The following is a 21,263-nucleotide window of genomic DNA, read 5'->3' on the forward strand; positions in this document are numbered from 1 at the left end:
TGGAGGAAGTAGTGTTGTTACCATAGCAGCCACTTCAAGATTAAACGTTCCAGTGAGAGAGGAGTGTAGTTTTTACCATCTGTGACTACATGTATTGGCACTTGCAGGTTTATTGTGTGTGTGGAACATGATTTATGACGCAACATGGCAGTGAAACGTCATCTGCATGATTAGACGCATGTGACGTAAATATCTGCGGGAATCGAATTTGTTTCACAGCGAAATGGATACGCGAGTCGACTCGCTGCGGAGGAATATTGACTTCTTACAAAAGCAGCACAGAGAAACTCTGGAGAAATTACATGGTGAAATAGATCATTTAAAACGGCAAAATAAAGGTAATTTTAAGTTACATTTCCTTCTCTTTATCACAGTAATGGCCTTTTCATGAATGCATGTGTGACATCAAACTTGTTCGCACACATACAACAAAATGTAACATTACATAAGTTACTTTATTGAAAATGTGACCAGAACATATAATTGATGCCTGTGTTGCTATAATCTCTGCTTCCCTGTAAGTTGTTGAAGGGATAGTTAAACCAATTCTGTCATAATTTACTCACTCTCTTGTCAAAACCTGTATGATTTTCTTGTGAAATATGTCAGCTGGAATGACAGCATCAGTCACCATTCACTTTCACCTTCAGGAAAGTTGCAATGAAGTGAGTGGAGACTGAGGCTGTAATCATCTTTTTTTTTTCTCTGTGTAAGAAAGTCATGCATGCATGTTTAGGACAACACCAGGGCGAGAAAATGATGATAGAATGTTCACCTTCAGTTGAAGTGTATATTTATAGAGGACGGGAAGCTTCTGTCAGTGCCAGGGGTGTCAGAGTTATACTTTAGTACAGGTTGCCTGGTGACGTCGAGCTGCTGAAAGAAGAAAATGAAAGAATGGCGTTTGTAACCGCTGTGGGTGGCAAAGGATCAGTTTACACAGACAAACGTTTTGGTGTTTTGTTTCTGACTGTCAAAAGGAGATTGGTTTGAATCGAAATGTAAAGCCAAAGGTATTTTGCTAACATCAAATGGGTAAAGGAAAAATCATTTTTGCATTTCATTGCAAAAACATTTCATTGTTTTTGCTCGCGAGTTAACAATGAACACAACTATATGGGGTATTCTGCAAAAATGTCAGGTTTGTACAGGTTATGCGTTTCATCAGTAATTGTATAGCCTAATGTTCATTATTGTTTTATGTTGGGTAAAACCATAAAACAGACATTCAATTAACATTCGATTCACATTTCCATGAACATTCAATTCCATTCCTATTTGATTCAGTTCACATTAAATTCATATTTGATTCACATCACATTCAGTTGAGTTCACATTCAATTCACTTTTAGTTCACATCCTATTCACATTAAATTCACTTCACATTTGATCACATTCGAGTCAAAATCAATTAAAAACATTTAATTCACTTTCAATGTTATTTTGATATTTTCACAAATGTTGTTTTACTGTTTATTTTTGCGGAATGCCACTAAATTACACCATAAGGCTATAGATATTAGTGTTAAAAATAAAAACATATTCTTCAGTCAGCATCAGTGAAGATCTGATTTTAACAGATTACAAACATTTGAACAACTTTTGCAATATAATGGGGCATGTTGTCACAAAAGGGACTGCATGTTAAGAACATTGTGCCTTTTTCCTGGGCAAAGTAACAATTTTCAATAACTTTTTGGTTGTAGATTTTTAAGGACTTTCAAAAATGAATATATTCTGTGGAATTAAAGCGTGTGATATTTAGGCCTTGTTTTCCTACACAAATCATACATTAATTAAATTGGATATATATAACATAATTCGTCATTCTGTATTTGTTGTCTAATGTCGCTACAGATTTGCAGTATAATCTGATAATGGAGCCTCCAAAGTCAAGCAATAAAGGTTAAGTGACACTTCTGTTCTCTCTCACATTTTTTTCAATCAAAACCGAATGACAAATATATTGATACATTTACTGCGTTTACTAAAAAACTTGCTTCACAAAAATTCCATGACAGGATCCAGCTGTATCCAGAGGCATCATACAGAAAGCAACAAATTCCAGAAAGATAGAAAGAATTATCTGGAACAAACTCTGGACATCTGGTCATCACAAAGCACAGACATCAGGTGCTCACAAATATTATTTATTTGATATAATAATTATTATAAATATTGAATAAGGGGTATACATACATTAGTAACATTCTTCTAATACCTACAGCAGTTCTTTAAAATATAGACAAACAAGATCCAATTCTTCAGGGACCCTCACAGCAAACGGAATAGAAGGTCCTTCAGAAGCCAAAGCAGGGTTCATCACTTCTCTTCAGCCTCTAATGATCCAGTGTAGTCCATCTCAGGCCCCTCGACCTCCCACCCTACAGGAATGTGAGGTCATCATACGCCAACTGTACAGCGCTAATAGCCTGCAGTCCCAGGAGGTGAGATCATGTTTCTCAATCTAGCTCAATACACAAGAATGATTATATAATGCATTTTAACATGTCACCTCTCAGATCCTACGTGTGAAGGCTGTTCTCAAAGACATTGTGTTCAACAAGAAAATCACTGCAGAGAATTACATTTTGACCAAGGCTTATCTTGCTGATGGTAAAAGGTAATTTCTTTATCACATTTCATATAATGTAAATAGCTGTTAATTGTGTTAATATAGAAAATATAGGTCTCACTTTATATTAGGTGTCTTTAACTGTACTTACATATAAAAAAGTTAGGTACAATGTATTTATTGTATTCATGTACTGACATTTTTTTACTGCTATATATACATATATACAGGCACGTGGTGTGTTTACACTATATTATGATGTCATTGTTACAGTGCAATTATTTAAGAATGAGTAATATTTACTAATATTTATTGTACTTATTAGGGTAGGATTAGGTTTAGTTGCATGTAATTATAATTTACTGTTATTACTATGGTAAGTACATGCAAGGATACTGTAAGATACTGTAAGATAAAGTGTTACCTTTTATTTTCCCAATTTTAAGCAATATTATAAATGTGAATAAAATGTGTAATTTTGTATAATGATTTCTTTAAAATTCAATTACAAAAAATAAAACCATGAAGTAAATATTCCTCAACCTATAATCTTACATTGTGTTATGGGTGTTTTTTCTTATGCGTTATGGAGCAAAAATATGAGTTTGTTTAACTGAGATACCTCCAGCTGAACTTTAAGCATTTACCTTTTTTTTCGCTTCTTTTTTTGGGCAGAGCTGAAGATTCAGAGACATTTCCTCAGCTTTCTTTCCAAACACTGCCTAGAGGACTGTAAGTCAATGCTTGTAAATTTATATTTATTTCTAACCTGCCTGCCAAGAACAAGTCCATTTTTGGAGATATCAACCATTGTTCTGTTACTATCTGTACAGACCTGTGTCTCAGGCTAGTAAAGCCGAGAAAGTGATCCTCCCAGCCCTCAAACAGACCCTCAACAACAACATAGCAGACAGACAGAGGAGAACTCAGGCTGTGCAGAGACGTCGTCTACAGAGGACTATGCGCTGAAGGACCAGTCATGTGGTTATATAACTACATGTATTTGAGTTCAGATTGAAACAGCAGTTTAAATGACTTTATTGATCAAGCAATGCACAAACAGTTAAGGCTTTAGTGTACTCAAATAAAGAAAACAGATGATTATTCATGTAAATAAAAAAGACAGAAAGTATTAATATATTGCCATCATTCCATAGAGGTGCAAGGATTATACTGGCCGCTAGTGCTGATGGGAAAACACCTAAGCAGCTGAAAGGCAAGCCTGTCTTACGCTTTGAGCCCAGGTGTTCAGCAGTGCCGTCACCGAGTGCTTGTCAGGGAGCTGAAGGAGTTTAGAGGTCATGTTCTTATGCACAGTCTGCAAGAAGGGGTTGGCCTCTAAAAAAAAACAGATAGAGGAAGGTAAGGAAGTGTTCACTTCAGTTCATATGTTTGATGCTTAAGAGGGTTTGCATTTTAAAAGGCAGCCGAAGATAGCATGTTGACAATTAATGCACAAAGACTCACCATACTGCTGACCGTCATCTTCCCAGTGGGGGCTCTGATCGGGATAGTCAGCTGGAATGCTTAACTGAAGAGGGGGAACACTGGGAAGATTTTTATCATCTAGACAGAGACAGTGCCAGGAGGGAATTAGTGTTGTCATGGGTACCGACTTCGGTATTGACATTTAAAAAATGTGGCAGAACCAGCATTTCGAGCGCTTTTTAAGGGATTGTCAAACACCTCTGATTGGCCATTGTGTTCATATGCTCAACATATATCTGTGATTGGCTAAAAATGATCACTTCAAAAAAAGATATTTGATGCTCTTAATTGAGCACTTGCACAGATACGCGCAGTAGCTTTTGAAAGCAGCTTTTGAAATTTGTCTGTGAAATTTGTCTATCAGTTTATCGACGGATATATTATATCATTGTAGCCAATCACAGACATACTTGTTGAGTGTGTTGCCACAGGTATAACACTAGAGTGAATGGTTACATGTACAGGACATATAGTGGGCACTAGTTTTTAACTGACCTAGTTTACATATGAGATGCACCGTTCCATTGTTGCTGCAAAAGGACGGGTCCAAATTGACCAGGAATTTGGAATTAAGTCGAGCCACCTCCCCTTGAAGTATGTTGGGGATGGTCTGGCGATCGTCATCTTCAAGCTTCCGTTTACGGGAAGGAATTGAGGGGCCTCTGTAATGAAGGAATATATTTTGTAAAATGTAAATTTACAAGTTAATGGTTTATGGTAAATACACCATACAATGGTTTAGTTTTTTTAATGCAAAACTATAACTATTATGAAGCTGTTTTTTATGATAAAAAAAATCAATCTTAACAATAAGATAATTTGTGTAATATTTACACACACACACACACGACTACATGGTAATGTACATTGTTATAAAAATATTTCTATTGTGATATAAAATGTATATGTCTTTGTTTTTTGTTTTTAAGTAATGTTAAATAAAATGTTTCTTGAGCATCAATTCAGCATATTAAAATTATTTCTGGAGGATCATGTGACACTGAAGACTGGAGTAATAATGCTGAAAATCTAGCTTTGCATCACACAAAGAATTTACATTTTAAAACATATTTGAATATATTTACCGGTTCTTAAAAAAATGAAATTGTAACAATACTTCAAAATATTACCATTTACTGTATTTTTTAATCAAATAAATGCAGCTTTGGAACCAGCCTGAAATTATAAAAAATATATATATTTTGGCTGTTGATCTTACGTGATTGGGGGTCCATGAATCGCGGTCATAGCAGGAGCAAATGTGCGGTAAAGTGAATGGTTGAAAACCGGGGAGCGGATGTTGGCCAAGACAGCATCCAGCAGCGGCTGGCACAGGTACTGCTTTTTTGTACAGGGCACTGGGGGAGGTGGAGGAGTCGGCTGGAAACAAAAGACAAGAGGTCACTGTAGAAATCTGTTACTGCTTTTAAAAGAACATCACAACTTAACTTTGACTTCGATCTTGAAAAATTTTTACTCACCACTGCCATGTCATTCTTTAGTTTCTCCAATGCTATTTCACACTTCTGTAGTGTTTTAAGTGGACACCTAGTGGAAGACAGTAGTAATGCAACCTTAATCACAATCCAAAAATCAGCACTAGAGACTGTTCAGTGCCTGCATTCTTACCTTGTGTTTGGATCAGTCAAAATGTTAAGCAAACTTTTCATTTTGCTCAAATCCTTCTTCCTGTCTGTAAAGAACAAACATAAAGCCTGAGCACTAAAATCAAAGAAAAAAAGTAATCGGCACCAAAAGAGAAAAAGTCTTCAGTACCTTCATTTTTGTCTATTTTGTTAATCATCCTGCGTAGCGGCTCAATATATTTTGACAGTTGCTTCAGTTTATCCATGTAAAGCTGGTCTTCAGACTGTGAGGCCCCTGCTGGACTCATCACAGAGTTTGGATTGCCTGTAATCCAAAGAAATACGGTTTATTATTACAAATTATTATTTTCATGTTATGGCTGATAACCATTATCTGGCAGAAAATATCTAATTAAATTAAAAATAAAACAAAAATTAAGTCAATCAATCATTTGATTGTTACAAATAAATGTAGGTATCCCAAGATTATAATCTTTAGTACTAAAAATGCATATTCATTTTGAGATTTACTAAAGTTTACATTTAACAATGTCAATGAATTATAAAAATAAATAAAAGAGTTAAACTATTTAAAATATTAACACTACGAGTCAAAAGTTTTAAAACGGTAAGAATTGTTAGTTTTTAAAGAAGTCTCTTCTGCTCACCAAGGCTGCATTAATGTCATTAGAAATACAAAAAAAACTGTAATATTGTGAAATATTACTCAAATATAAAATAACTGTTTTTTATTTGAATATATTTTACATTTTAATTTATTCCTCTGATGCAAAGGTGAATTTTGAGCATCATTACTCCAGTCTTCAGTGTCACATGATCCTTCAAAAATCATTCTAAAATGATGATTTACTGCTCAAGAAACATTCATGATATTGATATTGATATTATCAATGTTGAAACAGTTGTGTACATTTTTTTTTAGCATTCTTACTGTTTTTAGAACAGTATTTATCTGAAATAAAAAGCTAACATTGTACTTATTGTATTTAAATGTTTTTGGTTGGTAAATTTAATTTGATTTATTTATTTAGAAAAGAAAATTGATCAAGTGACAGTATAGACATTTATAATGTTGCAAAAGCTTTATATTTCAGATAAATGCTGTTCTTTTGAACTTCCTATTCATCAAAATCCTAAAATAAATTACACAACTGTTTCAACATTGATAATAATCATAAATCTTGAGCAGTAAATCATCATATTATAATTATTTCTGAAGGATTATGTGACACTGAAGACTGGAGTAATGATGCTCAAAATTCAGCTTTGCATCACAGGAATAAATTACATTATAAAATACATTCAAATAGAAAGTAATTATTTTATATTTGAATAATATTTCACAAGATTGCAGCTTTTTTGTATTTCTAATAACATTAATGCAGCCTTTGTGAACAGAAGAGACTTCTTTAAAAACATTTTAAAAAATCGTACCATTCTAAAACTTTTGACCGGTAGTTTATATATTTTATATACACATTATCTGTAATACATTTTTTAAATTATATCACCCTGGACCACAAAACCAGTCATGAGGGTACTGTTTTTATATTTAAGATGTATACATCATCTAAAAGCTGAAAGGAAAGGAAAAGTCCTGTTAGGATAGGACAATATTTGGTCGATATCTGGAATCTGAGGCTGCAAAAAAAAAAAAATTATACTGAGAAAATCCCCATTAAGTTTAAATGAAGTCCTTCGCAATGCATATTACTAGTAATAATATATTTTTGTATATATTTACAGTAGATTATTTTGACCCATACAAAGTTGGCAATTGCCACAAATATACCCGTGTGACTTATGACCTGTGTTGTAGTCCAGGGTAACATACATACATAAACACACACACACACACACACACATATATACACATGTATAACAGGAAATCTTCTATGTACCTGGTGTATTCAGTGGTCCAGGTGAAGGTACCTGGAGGGGGTAACTCTGGGGAGTCCGTGAAGAGGCAGGACTATGGGATGGCTGGGGAGAAGGACTGGGTTGGAAACCTCCTGGAGATGGGGTCGGACCAGAGCTAGAGGCAAAAAAAAGGTTGCATTAACCTTTATACATGCATCAACCTTTATGCAGGTTTATACATATTGGAGAGAATGTTTACTATTTTACTATACCTGACAGAGTTGGGCTGAGAGGAAGGAGGCTGGGGGGATGGCTGAGGCTGCGGCGGAGGTGGCATCGACTGGGGCGTCTGCACCTGAACTGGGGAGGGTGATGACATCATTTGCTGACCCTTTAAAGAAGTTAGGAGAAAGGGAAAATGAAAATGGGTTCAAAGTAAATCAGTGAGTGGAGGAGAGCGGGCACAGCACTTGTGAAGCCAGTAACCTAGAGATAACAGAAATAGTCAAGATCAGCTCGCTTTGACTGTAGAGCACCAGTAGATGGCGCTGTTTAACCAGTAGATATGTGCTTCTTATTGGCTTCCTCACTAACAAAATCCACTCCACTTACCTGTGCCACACACGTTTTCATTTCAGTTTCACTTGCCTAAGTGCTTCTGGGTAATTTCTGACTAAATGTTTCTGATTGAGGTGGGAGTGGGGGGTAAAGGGAGGCAGATGAGTGTGGATTATGGACAGCTTTCGCTCTAGTGTAAAGCCACAGACGTACGCACCCACTGGGTTGCAGCGCTGAGACCCTGCACTCAGCCCTGCGGTAAATACCTGTGGCATTTGCTGTCCTCCAATGGCAGCGGGGTTTTGAGGAATGGCAGAGTTCGGGGTGGCGCGGGGCAACCGGGGTGGAATTTGCATCCCAGGACGGTGCATCATCTTTGAGGAGGACAGAGGGGACAACAGACATGTCACAAGCAAAACAATAAATGCAGTGCATCAGCGGACATGAGAAAGCACATGCAAGAATGCAAACAGAAATAGATTTGATAGGTTTGCAAGCACAGATGCACATAAAGTCACATTCAATTATGCAAAACGAAGCCATCCAAAAATAAAAGACGTGCCAGCATGGCAGTAGTGAGCTTCCTGTCATTCCAAGAGCTCATAAATGGAATATCCTGGGTTTAATGCAAGTAAAGCTTAAACAACAACACTATATTGACAGCTACTAAAAAGGTTATTTTAAAAGGACTTTAAAAGAAGCAAAAATCTGGGATACAATAAGCCGGTTACAATAGAAGTGAAAGGAGGCGACGTTTCGTTTCAGTACTACAGCCAGATTTAAGATGTAGAAAATGTGCCTTAGAGAGATAATTTCTCCCAAAAATAAAAATTATTCCATAATTTACTCACCCTCAGGCCATCCTAGGTGTACATGACTTTCAGATGAACGCGATCAGATTTATATTAAAAACAAACTCAAACTCCTTTTCTCTTTTATCTAAATCCTCCGACATTTCCCTTTAAAAAGTCTTGTTTTAGACTTCTAATTCGTGACCGGTGTTTTATTTTGTTCCATGCGCCGCCCTTCCGTGTTCTTCATTGTGTCACGCGCCAGGTTACAAGTTACTCTTTTGCAGCAAGTAGACATGCATACGGTCATTTGACGGAAGCTAGATATTCTAGGCTATAAAGTTTTAAATATTGATTTATTGATTTATTTTTTAAAACACATTGCTTCACTTCAGAAGGCCTAACACCCTCAACTCCAAGTCAAATGGATTACTTTTAGAATGGATGTATGCACTATTTTGACTTTCTTATTATTCACTGCCATTATAAAGCTTTGAAGAGCCAGGATATTTTTTTTAAATATAAATCTGGTTGTGTTTGTCTGGAAGAAGATTATCATATACACCTAGTATGGCTTGAGGGTGAGTAAATCATGGGGTAAATTTCCTTTTTGGGGAAACTATCCATTTAAAAGCAAGTTAAAAAGCCGTTTACTAACTGTTCTGTATAAAGTTCTCCAATTTTCCAATTTCATTGCCATGACAAAGTAACCTCTAAAACGGCAAATAAAAATGTACAGCTCAAATAATAAAAAAGATTTAACAAAAGATAATCCTAGATAAAAATAAGTGCTTTTACAAAATGACTGAAATGTCTTCATATTTTTGCATTTAAATCCTCAACAACAAAAATAAATACTTTTGCTGTAAACAGCTCACAGTAATGTGTAGTAATCAAAATGACGCTATTTGTTCTTAAATTGTATTGAACCCAGAATATTCATTTAACGACACTGGTTGTCAAGACAAGGCAAGCCACAGGCCAATGGATTTCATGCTCTGTTTTCATGTACCAGAATCATGCAAGGCAAGGAAAGATGCAATGCGTACTTTTGCATCTCCAACAAGCCTTTTGACTCTAAATTTAAGCTGTGGTTGAGCTTGCCATTAGCTAATAGCTTTTAGAGGGGAGCTCTCATCAAAAGATGGGCGGCGGCAATGCAACCCTTGAAACGCATTAAGGAAATAATTTAAAGGCTCAAAGAAAAATATCAGTATGTTAACAATCATGGCAAACTAATTTATACACCTTTGTGCAGGCTAACCTAAAAAGGAACGCATGCAGAAAGGGCTAGTGGGTTAAAAACAGCAAGCATGCAGTCAGGCTGGTAGCTGCACAAACACGCATAATGCAAATGAGATTAAAAACTAACGCTACTCAAACTTAAACTGACTGCGCTGCTGGATTTCACAGCTCTGCAACAGAATAGAGATTTCCATCTCTGGCTTTAGCATTAACTAGGGCCACACAGATGGGAAAAGGTGAATAAAAGCAACAAAGCAAAATGTATCCACCAAATGCTTGCAGATGAGAGGGACACTCTTGAGGGAGAGATCTGACTAAATGTATTTAAAAAAGTAAAACAGAAATCTAGTTGATCGTATGGTTTATCATTAATAACTACCGTAATACCTGCCGATGGAAAGTGCTGACAAATAAAGCAGAAAGAGTCTACAGAATGCAGCCGTAGGAAGAAGTGCTGGGCATTTATTAACTAAAACTGGCTACACTACAGATCTAACCATGTTGTCAGCAGTGGGATTTTTTTGAATCACAATTTAATCCGCTTTTCCAGTTACAAGATTTTTTCCCAACAAGTAGTGTACTTTAACAACGGTTACCTTAATATATTTTACATTTAAAAAATAATTTAAAAAAACCAAGTTCTGTTGCCTGTTTTAAAAAAATACTTATTTTGTCATATTTTATTTTCAAATATACATTACATAGAATTATTCAGTGTTCCTCTTTTCAATGTACCGCAAGTATTCATGGATCAAATGTGTTATCATTTATGTCCATAGCACAAACAATATGAGTTAGGGGTTTGGAAAAACCCTTAAACCCAAGAATAGTAATAGTAAGAGTGGTGCTTGCTAGTTATGAGTAGCTTGTAGTTTGTCAAGCAACTTGCAAAGAAGCTTTCCTGACACTGGTGAAAATGTCAGTGGCTTATTTGACACATTCAGCAGTGATTGGAGAGTAAGGCCCACCGCTGTGGCCCACGACTAAACCTCTATTGACAAGAAAAATACAGATGTTTAATCCTTCCGTTGTTATTTAGACATTGTGCATTACATTACAGCCCACCACCTGGCAACGAATACACAGTTCTGACGTCCAAAAGAAAGTATTGATCCGTAGCATGCAATCACTCCACACTCAGTTTCTTATCTCAATCCTTGCACTAAGCTTACCTGGCCAGAGACAGCTGTGAGCTGGGTCGCCTGTTGAACCTGCTGCTGCTGTTGTTGTTGCTGCTGCTGCTGCTGCTGCTGCTGTTGTTGTTGTTGTTGCTGCTGCTGCTGCTGCTGCTGTTGTTGTTGTTGTTGTTGTTGTTGTTGCTGCTGGTGCTGTTGCTGCTGCTGCTGCTGCAATACTCTTGCCTGCTTGAATGAAGCAAACAAAGAAACGAAAGACACTGAGACTAGCTGGTGTAATATGCAGCTTGTTTGCCTCTCCTGACCACTTGTAGACAGGTGTGAACAGAGACTTAAAATGGTTATTATGGATTTTGCATTATGAGAAATTCTGTTAGGGCAGCGGATCTTTACCTGCATTACTTGCTGGAGCTTCAGGTGTTGCGCCTGCTGCTGGCTGATTTGTTGATGCTGTCCTGGAGCCATTTGTGGTAATGACTGGGACACCAAGACTTGCTGTTGTGAGTGAGAGGGCATCTGACCCGTCACTCCCTGATTCTGTACCTGGGCTTGACCTTGTGCTTGGACCTGAGCCTGAACCTGGGCTTGAAGCTGCTGCATTTGCTGGATACTCTGGGCTTGGGCCTGGGCCTGTGCTTGAGCCTGAGCCTGGGCCTGGGCCTGGGCCTGTGCTTGGGCTTGAGCTTGGGCCTGAGCTTGGGCCTGAGCTTGAGCTTGGGCCTGAGCCTGGGCCTGGGCTTGAGCCTGTGCTTGCGCCTGGGCTTGAGCCTGGGCCTGGGCTTGGGCCAGTTGTTGTTGTTGGTGTTGTTGTTGTTGGTGTTGTTGTTGTTGTTGCTGTTGGTGTTGTTGTTGTTGTTGTTGCAACTGCTGCTGCAGCATTCTGGTTTGGTGCAACTAGATTTAAAGCCATTCAAAGAATAAATACACAATGAGCAAATTTACTACATATAAATGTAGTATCATACGACGTGATGTCGTGACATCATGTAGTATCTTTATTTGGTTATGATTTCACCAATCATCACCACCAGTATCGGTACTGGGCCTGACACTGCCCTTGTGTTTTTCCTACTCATTAAAATGCTCAGATACCAACAACTGATAACCACATATAGTTTTATAGTAAGGTGCTTTTGTCAAAGAATCAAAGACAGACAACACAGCAAAGAGAGAGCAGACTGGATGTATCAGAGAAGGATATTAATAAAGTAAATCTATTGAATTTAATTAAATATTTAAGCCTATATAGCTGCTGTGTGCAAGTTGATAAGCAAAAACGCGAGTGGATTAAGCACTCAGTAGCCCAGACATGCAAAAGTGTATAACATCCCTTTTCACAGACATCGTACAATTCATGACATACGGTAGTAAACAAATTTGTGAATATTTTAATTAAAAAGGGTGAAACTAAATAAACAATACATAGCCTATCTGTCTGTGTGGCTGCGCCAAGGAAATAAACATTCTAAAAATCTTCTAAAATAGCGTTCGCCTAAAAATATATATATATAAAAACAAGCTTGGGGATTGAATATAGAGACCCTGGAATATAAATACCTCCAGCCCACACAACCCAATCCAGGAACAATATTTCAAGGTTTCTCTGAAGAATAACTTTTTCAATTTCGGTTTTGCACCCACACAGAAGACCTTGCACAACACACTTCGACTCTCATTTGTGACCAACAATCATCTCCATATTTTGTTTAGCCTATTCAGATTTGTAAGGGAAACATACATCCTTATAACATCTTCATCCTAGCTTTTTTTTTTTTTAAAGCTACATTTTCGCTTACGTGCTCCTCCTGAGGTGCTTCTTTCCATCATTTGTGCTGTTGTTGTGCGGTTAACATGTGCTGTATTATGAAGTGATGAGAGAGCTTGCTCATGTTCACTTCTTACTTTCTATAATTCACAGATTGAAGTATTATTTTACTACAATATTATTAGTTAACGTGTTTTGTGTATGTAAGGAAAAAAAATCCAAAAGTCATGATTTGAGGCCCCCTATAGCATTCTGGGCCCATATGTCTGGCATACTCCTCACCCACCCCGTAACGTCGCCCCTGACGAGGGGTTCCCAACTTTATTACAGGAAAATAAGTTTACTGTGCGCAAACATCATAAGCATGCAACCCAGAAAGCTGTGTCTCAGACAGAACTTGAATACAGCATTGAATTCTCATTCACATCTTCTTGCGCTTGAACAGACGATTTCACACAAAATTATGTTAAAAAAAACGCTCATCTTGGCGAGTATCCTAGTAAACATAGTTGGTGTATGTGAACGTAAACAGTTGATAATTAAAATGCATGTGTAACAGTATATCTGATCCGTGCATTCGTTCTTAAAGTGACAGCAGCTTAATAAACCTGCTGTCTTTTTAAAGAAAACACTATAGGGCTGTTACCAATCAAATTAAATTTACACTGAAAAAATACAACTGCATTAAATAATGTTATGAGATTTGTATTTTAAAAAATAAGAAATGTTGGAAAGTATGTTTAAACATGAAACTAAACCACCAGTAAGTCTTATAATAATTAATACGATTCATTCAAACGGCTAATTCATTCAAGAATGAAGCAGTCGTTTACAAACAGGTCATTGAATCTTTGATTTAACCGATTGATTCAAGCACTGAATCATTCAGTAACGCACTGTTGCTGTGAGATGCTTTATGGTTCTGCTGTTTGGAACTTTGTTGCTTGGAATCTTTGTTTGGAACTATTTTCGCTGCAGAAATAACACAAAAACAGTTAATATTGCATCTAAAATGCAAGTTATTTATGTTAATAACGGTTTACGGAATTGTCATATAAAATCAGTATCATTTTCAGTGGTGGTGGCATTCAGGAAAACAGCCCACTTGGTTGTGTGATGTTTGAGTGTATCATGTTATAAATATAAAAACTTCACCGTTTGAATGTTTACCGCAGTTTCTCTGTGTGAGCGGCACTCATTCATTTAAAGGGGTACTTCAGCGCTGGGAAGATGAATCTGTATTTAAACTGGGTCATTAATAATAACAATGTGAAATTATTTTTTAATTTGGTGCTTTCTATACTGAGAGAAGACAGAAAATGTATTTTTGTCTCATGGGGATGAAAGGTTAACAATTCCCAGAATGCTTCGCTGCCCTACGAGGCCACTTGGGGACGATCATTTGAATATACTCCAGGGTTTCTACTGATAGAAAGCCATATGCTGATCACTGAAGTAATCCTTTAAATTTTTCCTCGAGAAGCTGCGCGAGTGTCAACAGTGCAGCATTGTTATTGTCAGTTCAGTTATACATAATATTTTCCACTATTGATCGCCATTTACACAAAATCAATGCAGAATCATTCTTGCATTTTGGTGATTTGCTAGTTATTTTTTGTTATTGGTGTTTTAATCAGCTTGTTCAGTTGGGCAAGTAAAATTATCTTTTACTTGCTCCTTCTGAAGCAGCTCTAAATATGCACTGTGCTATTATAAAGCTTGTACAATACATTTTAACAGGCATTAGTTCACTCAAATTAGTTCACTCAAAAATGAAAATTCGGTCAATAGTTACTCACCCTCATGTTGTTCCAAACCCGTAAGACCTTTGTTCATCTTCTCAACACAAATTAAGATATTTTTGATGAAATTGGAGAGCTCTCTGACCCCTCCATAAACAGCAATGTAATTACTACTTTCAAGGCCCAGAAAAGTACAAAAGACATTGTTAAAATAGTCCTAGTTCAACTTTATGTTATGAGCGCAAAAAAAATAAAATAAATAAAGACCTTATTTAAACATTTCTTCTCATCTGCGTCAGTCTCCTACACTGTTGAGGTAGTGTAAACAGTGCAGCTCTTCCGAGTTCTACAGCAGAACGCAGGCTCACCATTGGCTAGCTCATATGAACAGCACCGTCCAATGGTAACACCGTTTTCACACAGAACACGCAAGCAGTACGGAGAAGGACACGCCCATTTTGATTTCACACTGACAGTGTTTGTCGCGCGCAGCTGAACCGCGTCTTGTGTACTGCAAATACAGACGAGTATCCATTCTGTCACCTTTTCCGGTGTTGTTCTCCGTCTGTCTCGTACTTTGATTTATGATGGGCAGCATGTATTTGCTGTGAATGCGACCCGTGTTCCCCTCTGTCCCAAAAACATGCCTATAACGTGCTGTATATAGGTAGTTTGCATGATAAAAGTAACCTTAAACCAGCATTTTGACCATAAAGTAAATTAAAGGACAGAGCTATCCCATTGACTTCAACGGCGGAAAAATGAGGCCAATCAGAGGCACTCACTTCCTGATGGCTGAGCGAACTGCGCAGGCTCAGACTGAGCTTGACGACGTAGATGTGACGTAAGCAACCTGTCTGACAGCTGTAGGTCTTCTAGTAGTTGTGGAAAGTGAAAGCTGAATCACGTTGTTTAAATATTTTCTCCCGTTGCTTTTGGCTCACTATTGGCTTCTCCCCATTCTTCTCCCTTGACTTTATCAGACTTTATGTTTCCACGTCCCCCCGACTGCCTCATAGACAGTAAAAGATTGTTTCTGAGCGTCTCCTCCTGTTTATACGGTAATTTTTCAACTGTGCGACAGAGTCGCGTTGGCTATGACGCAATCGTTAGCCTATTTTTACAAAAACAGCTTCTCCTGGGCGATAGTGTAAGATACAAGGTAATGGAGCCTTTTATGCATTGTCGTGTTTCTTTAGAAATAAACAATGGACAAATGGAGTCTTTAAACGTCTCAGATGTAAAGTTATTCACTGTCAAAGTGACTCAAAAATGAATGGGAGTCAATGGGATACTAACAGCAGGTGATGGCTTGGTTAGCAATGGCCGTCCCTATGGGTGGAACGCTTCCCGAGTGCTAGATTACCCCCTTGATTCTGACTTACCGCTTCAAAAGTGCTGCAATGTATTTACTACGCCAACAACGTAGGAGACTGGCACAGACGAGAAGAGATTGTTAACATTTCTGAGCCTTGAAAGTGGTAATTAAAATGCTGTCTATGGAGGGGTTGGGAACGACACGAGGGTGAGTAATTAATGACAATTTTCATTTTTGGGTGAACTAACCCTTTAAGCATGAAAATTACTGAAGGAAATATGTATTTGATACACAAATTAAACCAACGAATTAGAGGCTGACGCTGCCATTTTTTAGGGAATCCGTGGGATGAGAAACAAAATCACTATTAAATCATGTGATTGGGATGGAAGAGGAAAATATTTCAGCGGGAGTGGGCAGGAAGGGGAATCGTAATAACACTATGATACCAACTATATAACTACACAAATATAACGTTTACTTTATATAAATGAACAATATATTTAACATTTGAACTCAATTGTAGTTGCCCTATCTCTTCATACTCTCCATTTCGCTTTGGTGTGACTGGTGATGTGAATGATGTGCTCCACATCCGTAACAGCTGGTGGTGGTAAGTTGGTATGCCAATGCCAACCACCAATAATATAAGAGAAGGAGGCTTCCCAAAGCTGCTGATATCATAATCAAAATGGAGTTGAACATGAAAGCCTCGCTGCAATGACTAGTGTTAGAAAACGATACTTCAACCCCCATTTCTGGGCAGTCTGAATTAACTAAAAAGATGGCGTGAAAGTGCTATACGCCAGCTCCAAGACATTTGTGCATGCCTGTGTGTGTGCATGCCTGTGTTTGCATAGATGATTTACATGGTATTTTATGTGCACGCATTCTTTAAGCGGGCTTTCAGTTCAATAAAATAACAAAAACTATATTTTGGATAGTTGCTGTGATCTGTACTGAATTTTTTTACTGCGACCGATTCCAGGAGTCATTCTTCTGGATTTGGGATGGGATTTTCCCCGAGTTTTTTTGTGTGATTGGGATGGGACGTGATTTTTTTGGTGGAAGTGGGATGGGAGATGTTTGAAAATCCACTCCTGTGACACCCTCTACAATGAATATGATTCAAATTCTTTTGGTTTCTCTACCTAATATATTTACCTGGTTCTGTTGTTGCTGCTGAGTCTGGGCCTGCTGCTGTTGCTGATTCTGATGCTGCATTTGCTGATTCTGCTGGTGCTGCTGTTGCTGTTGAAGTTGATGGATATGCCTTATCTGGAACTGCTGCTGCTGCATGGCATTCTGCTGCATAGCTGTTTGCTGCTGAGGCTGCATGGCCTGTTGCTGCAGCTGGAACTGCATGGACTGCTGCTGTTGTGGCTGCTGTATCATCTGCATCTGCCCGGCAGCCCCTGCTGGAGTAGATATTGCAATGTATGTATGTAAATTTGATAATTGAAATAAGATTATTAAGCCACAGTCTCTCCAATCAGTTGACAGCTATTGAATTTACCAGCTTGCTGGCCTCCCGCAACTCCCTGCATAGCATGTTGACCCATTTGCATTTGCCCCATTTGCCCCATACCACCCATTTGTGCACCAGGGGGGCGTGGTCCAATGCCAATAACTCCAGGACCACCTCCAGCCACTCCTGGTAAATTCTGCAGGGCATTCATGGGGTCTAAAAATAAACAAGATTACAATGAAATAGAGCAGAAAATATACTGACAATTAATTAGTAGACTTAGTAAGATCTTAAATAGCTCTTTAATTTACCAGGCCCACCTTGAGACTTTTTATCTGCAATGAAAAACAATCTGTTCAATACACAGTCAACATCCAAACAACACAGTAAGACAAAAAATGGTCTAGTAAACAGTGAATTGACTACTTACGAATGTCTCTAAAATGAATTATCAGCCTTGCAACCAGAGATAAATACTCCTCCTGTTTCCCGCAACAACAAAAAAAGTGAAATATATTTTAACAAATCACATACTAACAGTTCCATTAAAGTGCAAGTTCCCATATACATTTAAAAGTAGTACTTACTCTGGTCTTTGCTTTGATAAAAACATGGCTCTCCATGTCAGTACTGGACTTTGTGTGAGCAGTTCCTGCTTTTCTCATGGCTTCATCTCTGCAATATAATAAAGCAGAAGTCTGAATATTTTATCTCAACTGATGCAGGACAAACAAGAAATGTAACCTGTTGTTCACGGACACGATCAATCATTTAAGCCATGTCTCAGAACATAAGCACTATTAGAAGAGCTTTTATATTGCAACAAGAATAAAACTTTTACAAGCAAAGAGACAAACTAAATATTCAAAGAGCGTTATAAAGAATACATGAAATTCCGAAATGAACTAAAGTGTATTCTCTTACATGTATTGAATCAAATAAGTGTCTTACAAGCAAATTAATTGATGAATTCTTTTTTTAAAGGAATCAAAATATATAACATCATTCTTTAAAAAGTTTTTTTTTATGTATATTTATGAATGTATAATTTGGCAAGGAATAACAACAAAATAAAAAGTGAATGATATGGGTCTACAGAGGTTTGGGGATAAATTCCTTTTAACAATATCAGAAAAGTCCATTCAAAACATGTTTCTTCAAAGTTCTGGCAAAAGACGCAATTGGGAAACTATTAGAAGAGCATAAAGATATCACTAGAGCGATGAAAAAAATATTTAAGGTTGATTTTCTTTTGCCCACAACGTTAAAGTGCATTTACATATATTGAATACATATTTCTCTTGTACATATCTGCTTAGTATTTAATGAGGCTTCACTTTATATAGCTAACCGCATAGCGAAACAAACTCTAAACAGAAAATGTAATCTCACTTAATGAGCATAACACCGTGATTAGATAAATATCCTATATAAATACACGTACAGTCTATTTTTGAACATTTCGACTCTTTAACAGATGAGCTGATAACAAGCCTGAGCATCCGCTAGTTAGCAGCTAACTAGCTAGCTGAGTCTGAGACGTCCAGAATGCGCTTAATATAAGGATATTACAAAAAATATATATTTGTGTGCTCACATTTGCGCCACTACTTTCTGTCGAAAGGCTGGACTCCTCCAATCACTATCAGGACCTGGGACATCCATAACTGTTGTTGATGAACAACGTTGAACAAGCTGCTTTCAGTTAGCGATTTCTGTCCGCTTTGAAAATGAATCATTCCACTGAGTCGGATCTTTTCAAGGAATCGGTTGAACCCACTCACAGAACTGGTCTGAAAGATTCGTTTAAGAATCTGAATAAACGAAATGTTCTCGAGTAAGTCTAAAGAAATAATACAAAGAAATCTTATTTGAAATATATATTTTATATACTTATATACTTACTATACGTATAACGTTCAATTGCTTGTTAGATTTATTAATCTACGTGAAAATGTATAGCAGTTTTTAACATAAATGCAAATTATATATTTAAACTGCTATACCTTTTTGAGCTTAATAATAGCTGTAACAAACTGAACTATTACACAGTAAATGTCAATAAAGGCAATTAAAAATAAAACATAATAAAAATAATGGAAAATAATATTAAAAATAATAATAGTAATAATTATAGGGAAAGGCTAAAGGCCCTACGTAAAATAATCACAGAAACAGTTCTTTGACATGACAGAAATTAAACTAAGGAACCGATTCTCAGAAATGAGTCGGACTTCCCTAAACCAGGCTAGGCTAAAACTGCTTCTATTCTCAAAGTATGTCCTACCAAATCTGCAATATAAAGTGTATTCGTTATTATTATTACTATTAATAATAGCAAATTATTGGTAACTGATGTATTGGCTAATTTCTTTTGGACCTCAATAATTAGAATCACAACTGTTACACAGACAAGTTTTAAACATCCAGACTAAAATTCATGTTTAAGCTATTTAAACTGAACGCATCTTGCACTGACATATTTTAAGAAGTCTCAAGATGTATACCAGTGCTGTTTTGTTCCTAAGGCATATTTATAAAATCCATGCCCTAAACTATAAGGCCTAGTCTTGTCTGTGAAACCCCTATGTGACAAATAAAACTCTGAGGCCTGGTTTCACAGGCAGGGCATAAATTAAACCAGGATTAGGCCTTAGTTTAATTTGGACATTTCAATCTTTTATAAACCTGCCTTAGAAACAAACATGGGTTTACTTGTGCATCTTGAGACAAAACAATGGCACTGACATATTTTAAGATATAGTGCAAATTGCTCTCAGAAAAAAACATAATTCAAGTCATGCTTAAAGTTTATTTTGATTTCTTTATTGATGTGTGCATGAATCGTTGTTATATAATTATATAATCGTTGTTATGGAATATATATATATATTCCATTTTCATTTTGGTTACATTTTTGTTACTTTTTTTTTTTTTTTTTTTTTTTTTTTTTTTAATTTGTTTTGTGAAAATATCGTTTTGTATTTGCAATTACTTATTTTAGGACATCAAGTTAAATTGAGAAATGTTAGAAAAGTTAATGTTTCTCTTATTTATTTTATTCCAAGTGCCAAAAATGTATTTTATGGTTTTACTTTTTTATAAATTATAATAACACAACATGAATTAAATAGCAGTAACATTTAGAATATTAGAGCTACTTTATCCTTGCATTACTGACTTTTATTTTCATTTTCAGATGTGTTAGGATATGCTCTGGGGTGTGGTTATTGGGCAGACAGGGTGACATGTCAGATGAAAAACTTCCGCATTTTCACACATTGGTTAAATGTTGGCTTCCTGCCCAAACATTTTTTTTCACTGTATTTTTACTTACTGTAATATTGTATTAATATTAATTATTGTAATTATTGTAATAATGAATCTTCTTTGTTTTATTTGGGGGCCATAATCAGTAATGCTGAATGCTGATGGCAGGCAACTCAAGGCCTTGACATACCATAAGCAGCATGTCTAATAAAATGTACCTCATGTTGCAATAGGGCCCTGTTGACATTATTGTAACATGGCTATTGGACTATTGTATAGCTATTCTTTACAAACTGCTGCTATGCTTTGAGTTGCCAAGGGGACTGATGAGGTCAGAATTGAGTCTAAACTATAAAAAAAACCTGTACTGATGTTTGTACTTGCCTAAATAATGAGCACATCTTAAGGATATGAAGTAATAAAGCAGTTTAACACCATCA

At 36.7% G+C, this 21,263-nt stretch overlaps 2 protein-coding genes across 6 annotated transcripts; one reads left to right on the forward strand and one right to left on the reverse strand.

The window, feature by feature from the left end:
* The first annotated feature begins 37 nt into the window (after positions 1-37).
* On the forward strand, positions 38-3,565 carry si:ch211-222n4.2 (uncharacterized protein LOC101885505 homolog). 2 transcript variants are annotated; one of them, XM_067424333.1, is made up of 7 exons: positions 38-338; positions 1,858-1,905; positions 2,022-2,133; positions 2,228-2,447; positions 2,523-2,623; positions 3,251-3,307; positions 3,409-3,565. In XM_067424333.1, the coding sequence occupies exons 1-7, from the start codon at positions 224-226 to the stop codon at positions 3,542-3,544; spliced, it is 789 nt and encodes a 262-aa protein (XP_067280434.1). In that variant the 5' UTR covers positions 38-223; the 3' UTR covers positions 3,545-3,565. The 2 variants fall into 2 exon arrangements, with proteins under 2 accessions (XP_067280434.1, XP_067280433.1); XM_067424332.1 differs by lacking the exon at positions 38-338 and having other exon boundaries at positions 415-2,133; positions 2,231-2,447; positions 3,409-3,544.
* A 32-nt stretch (positions 3,566-3,597) lies between these two features.
* Positions 3,598-19,306, reverse strand: med15 (mediator complex subunit 15). Of its 4 annotated transcripts, none has more exons than XM_067424326.1 (18): positions 19,151-19,306; positions 18,141-18,228; positions 17,984-18,035; positions 17,874-17,888; positions 17,602-17,769; positions 17,250-17,503; positions 11,654-12,154; positions 11,297-11,488; positions 8,355-8,462; positions 7,803-7,921; positions 7,572-7,705; positions 5,840-5,974; positions 5,693-5,756; positions 5,545-5,611; positions 5,283-5,443; positions 4,559-4,725; positions 4,043-4,141; positions 3,598-3,913 (listed from the first exon to the last, which is right to left on the reverse strand). In XM_067424326.1, the coding sequence occupies exons 1-18, from the start codon at positions 19,216-19,218 to the stop codon at positions 3,777-3,779; spliced, it is 2,529 nt and encodes an 842-aa protein (XP_067280427.1). In that variant the 5' UTR covers positions 19,219-19,306; the 3' UTR covers positions 3,598-3,776. The 4 variants fall into 4 exon arrangements, with proteins under 4 accessions (XP_067280427.1, XP_067280426.1, XP_067280425.1 ...); XM_067424325.1 differs by having other exon boundaries at positions 11,297-11,485; positions 17,865-17,888; XM_067424324.1 differs by having other exon boundaries at positions 17,865-17,888.
* Between the last annotated feature and the right edge of the window lie 1,957 nt (positions 19,307-21,263).

The sequence above is a fragment of the Pseudorasbora parva genome, chromosome 18, assembly GCF_024679245.1.
Source record: "Pseudorasbora parva isolate DD20220531a chromosome 18, ASM2467924v1, whole genome shotgun sequence".
NCBI lineage: Eukaryota > Metazoa > Chordata > Actinopteri > Cypriniformes > Gobionidae > Pseudorasbora > Pseudorasbora parva.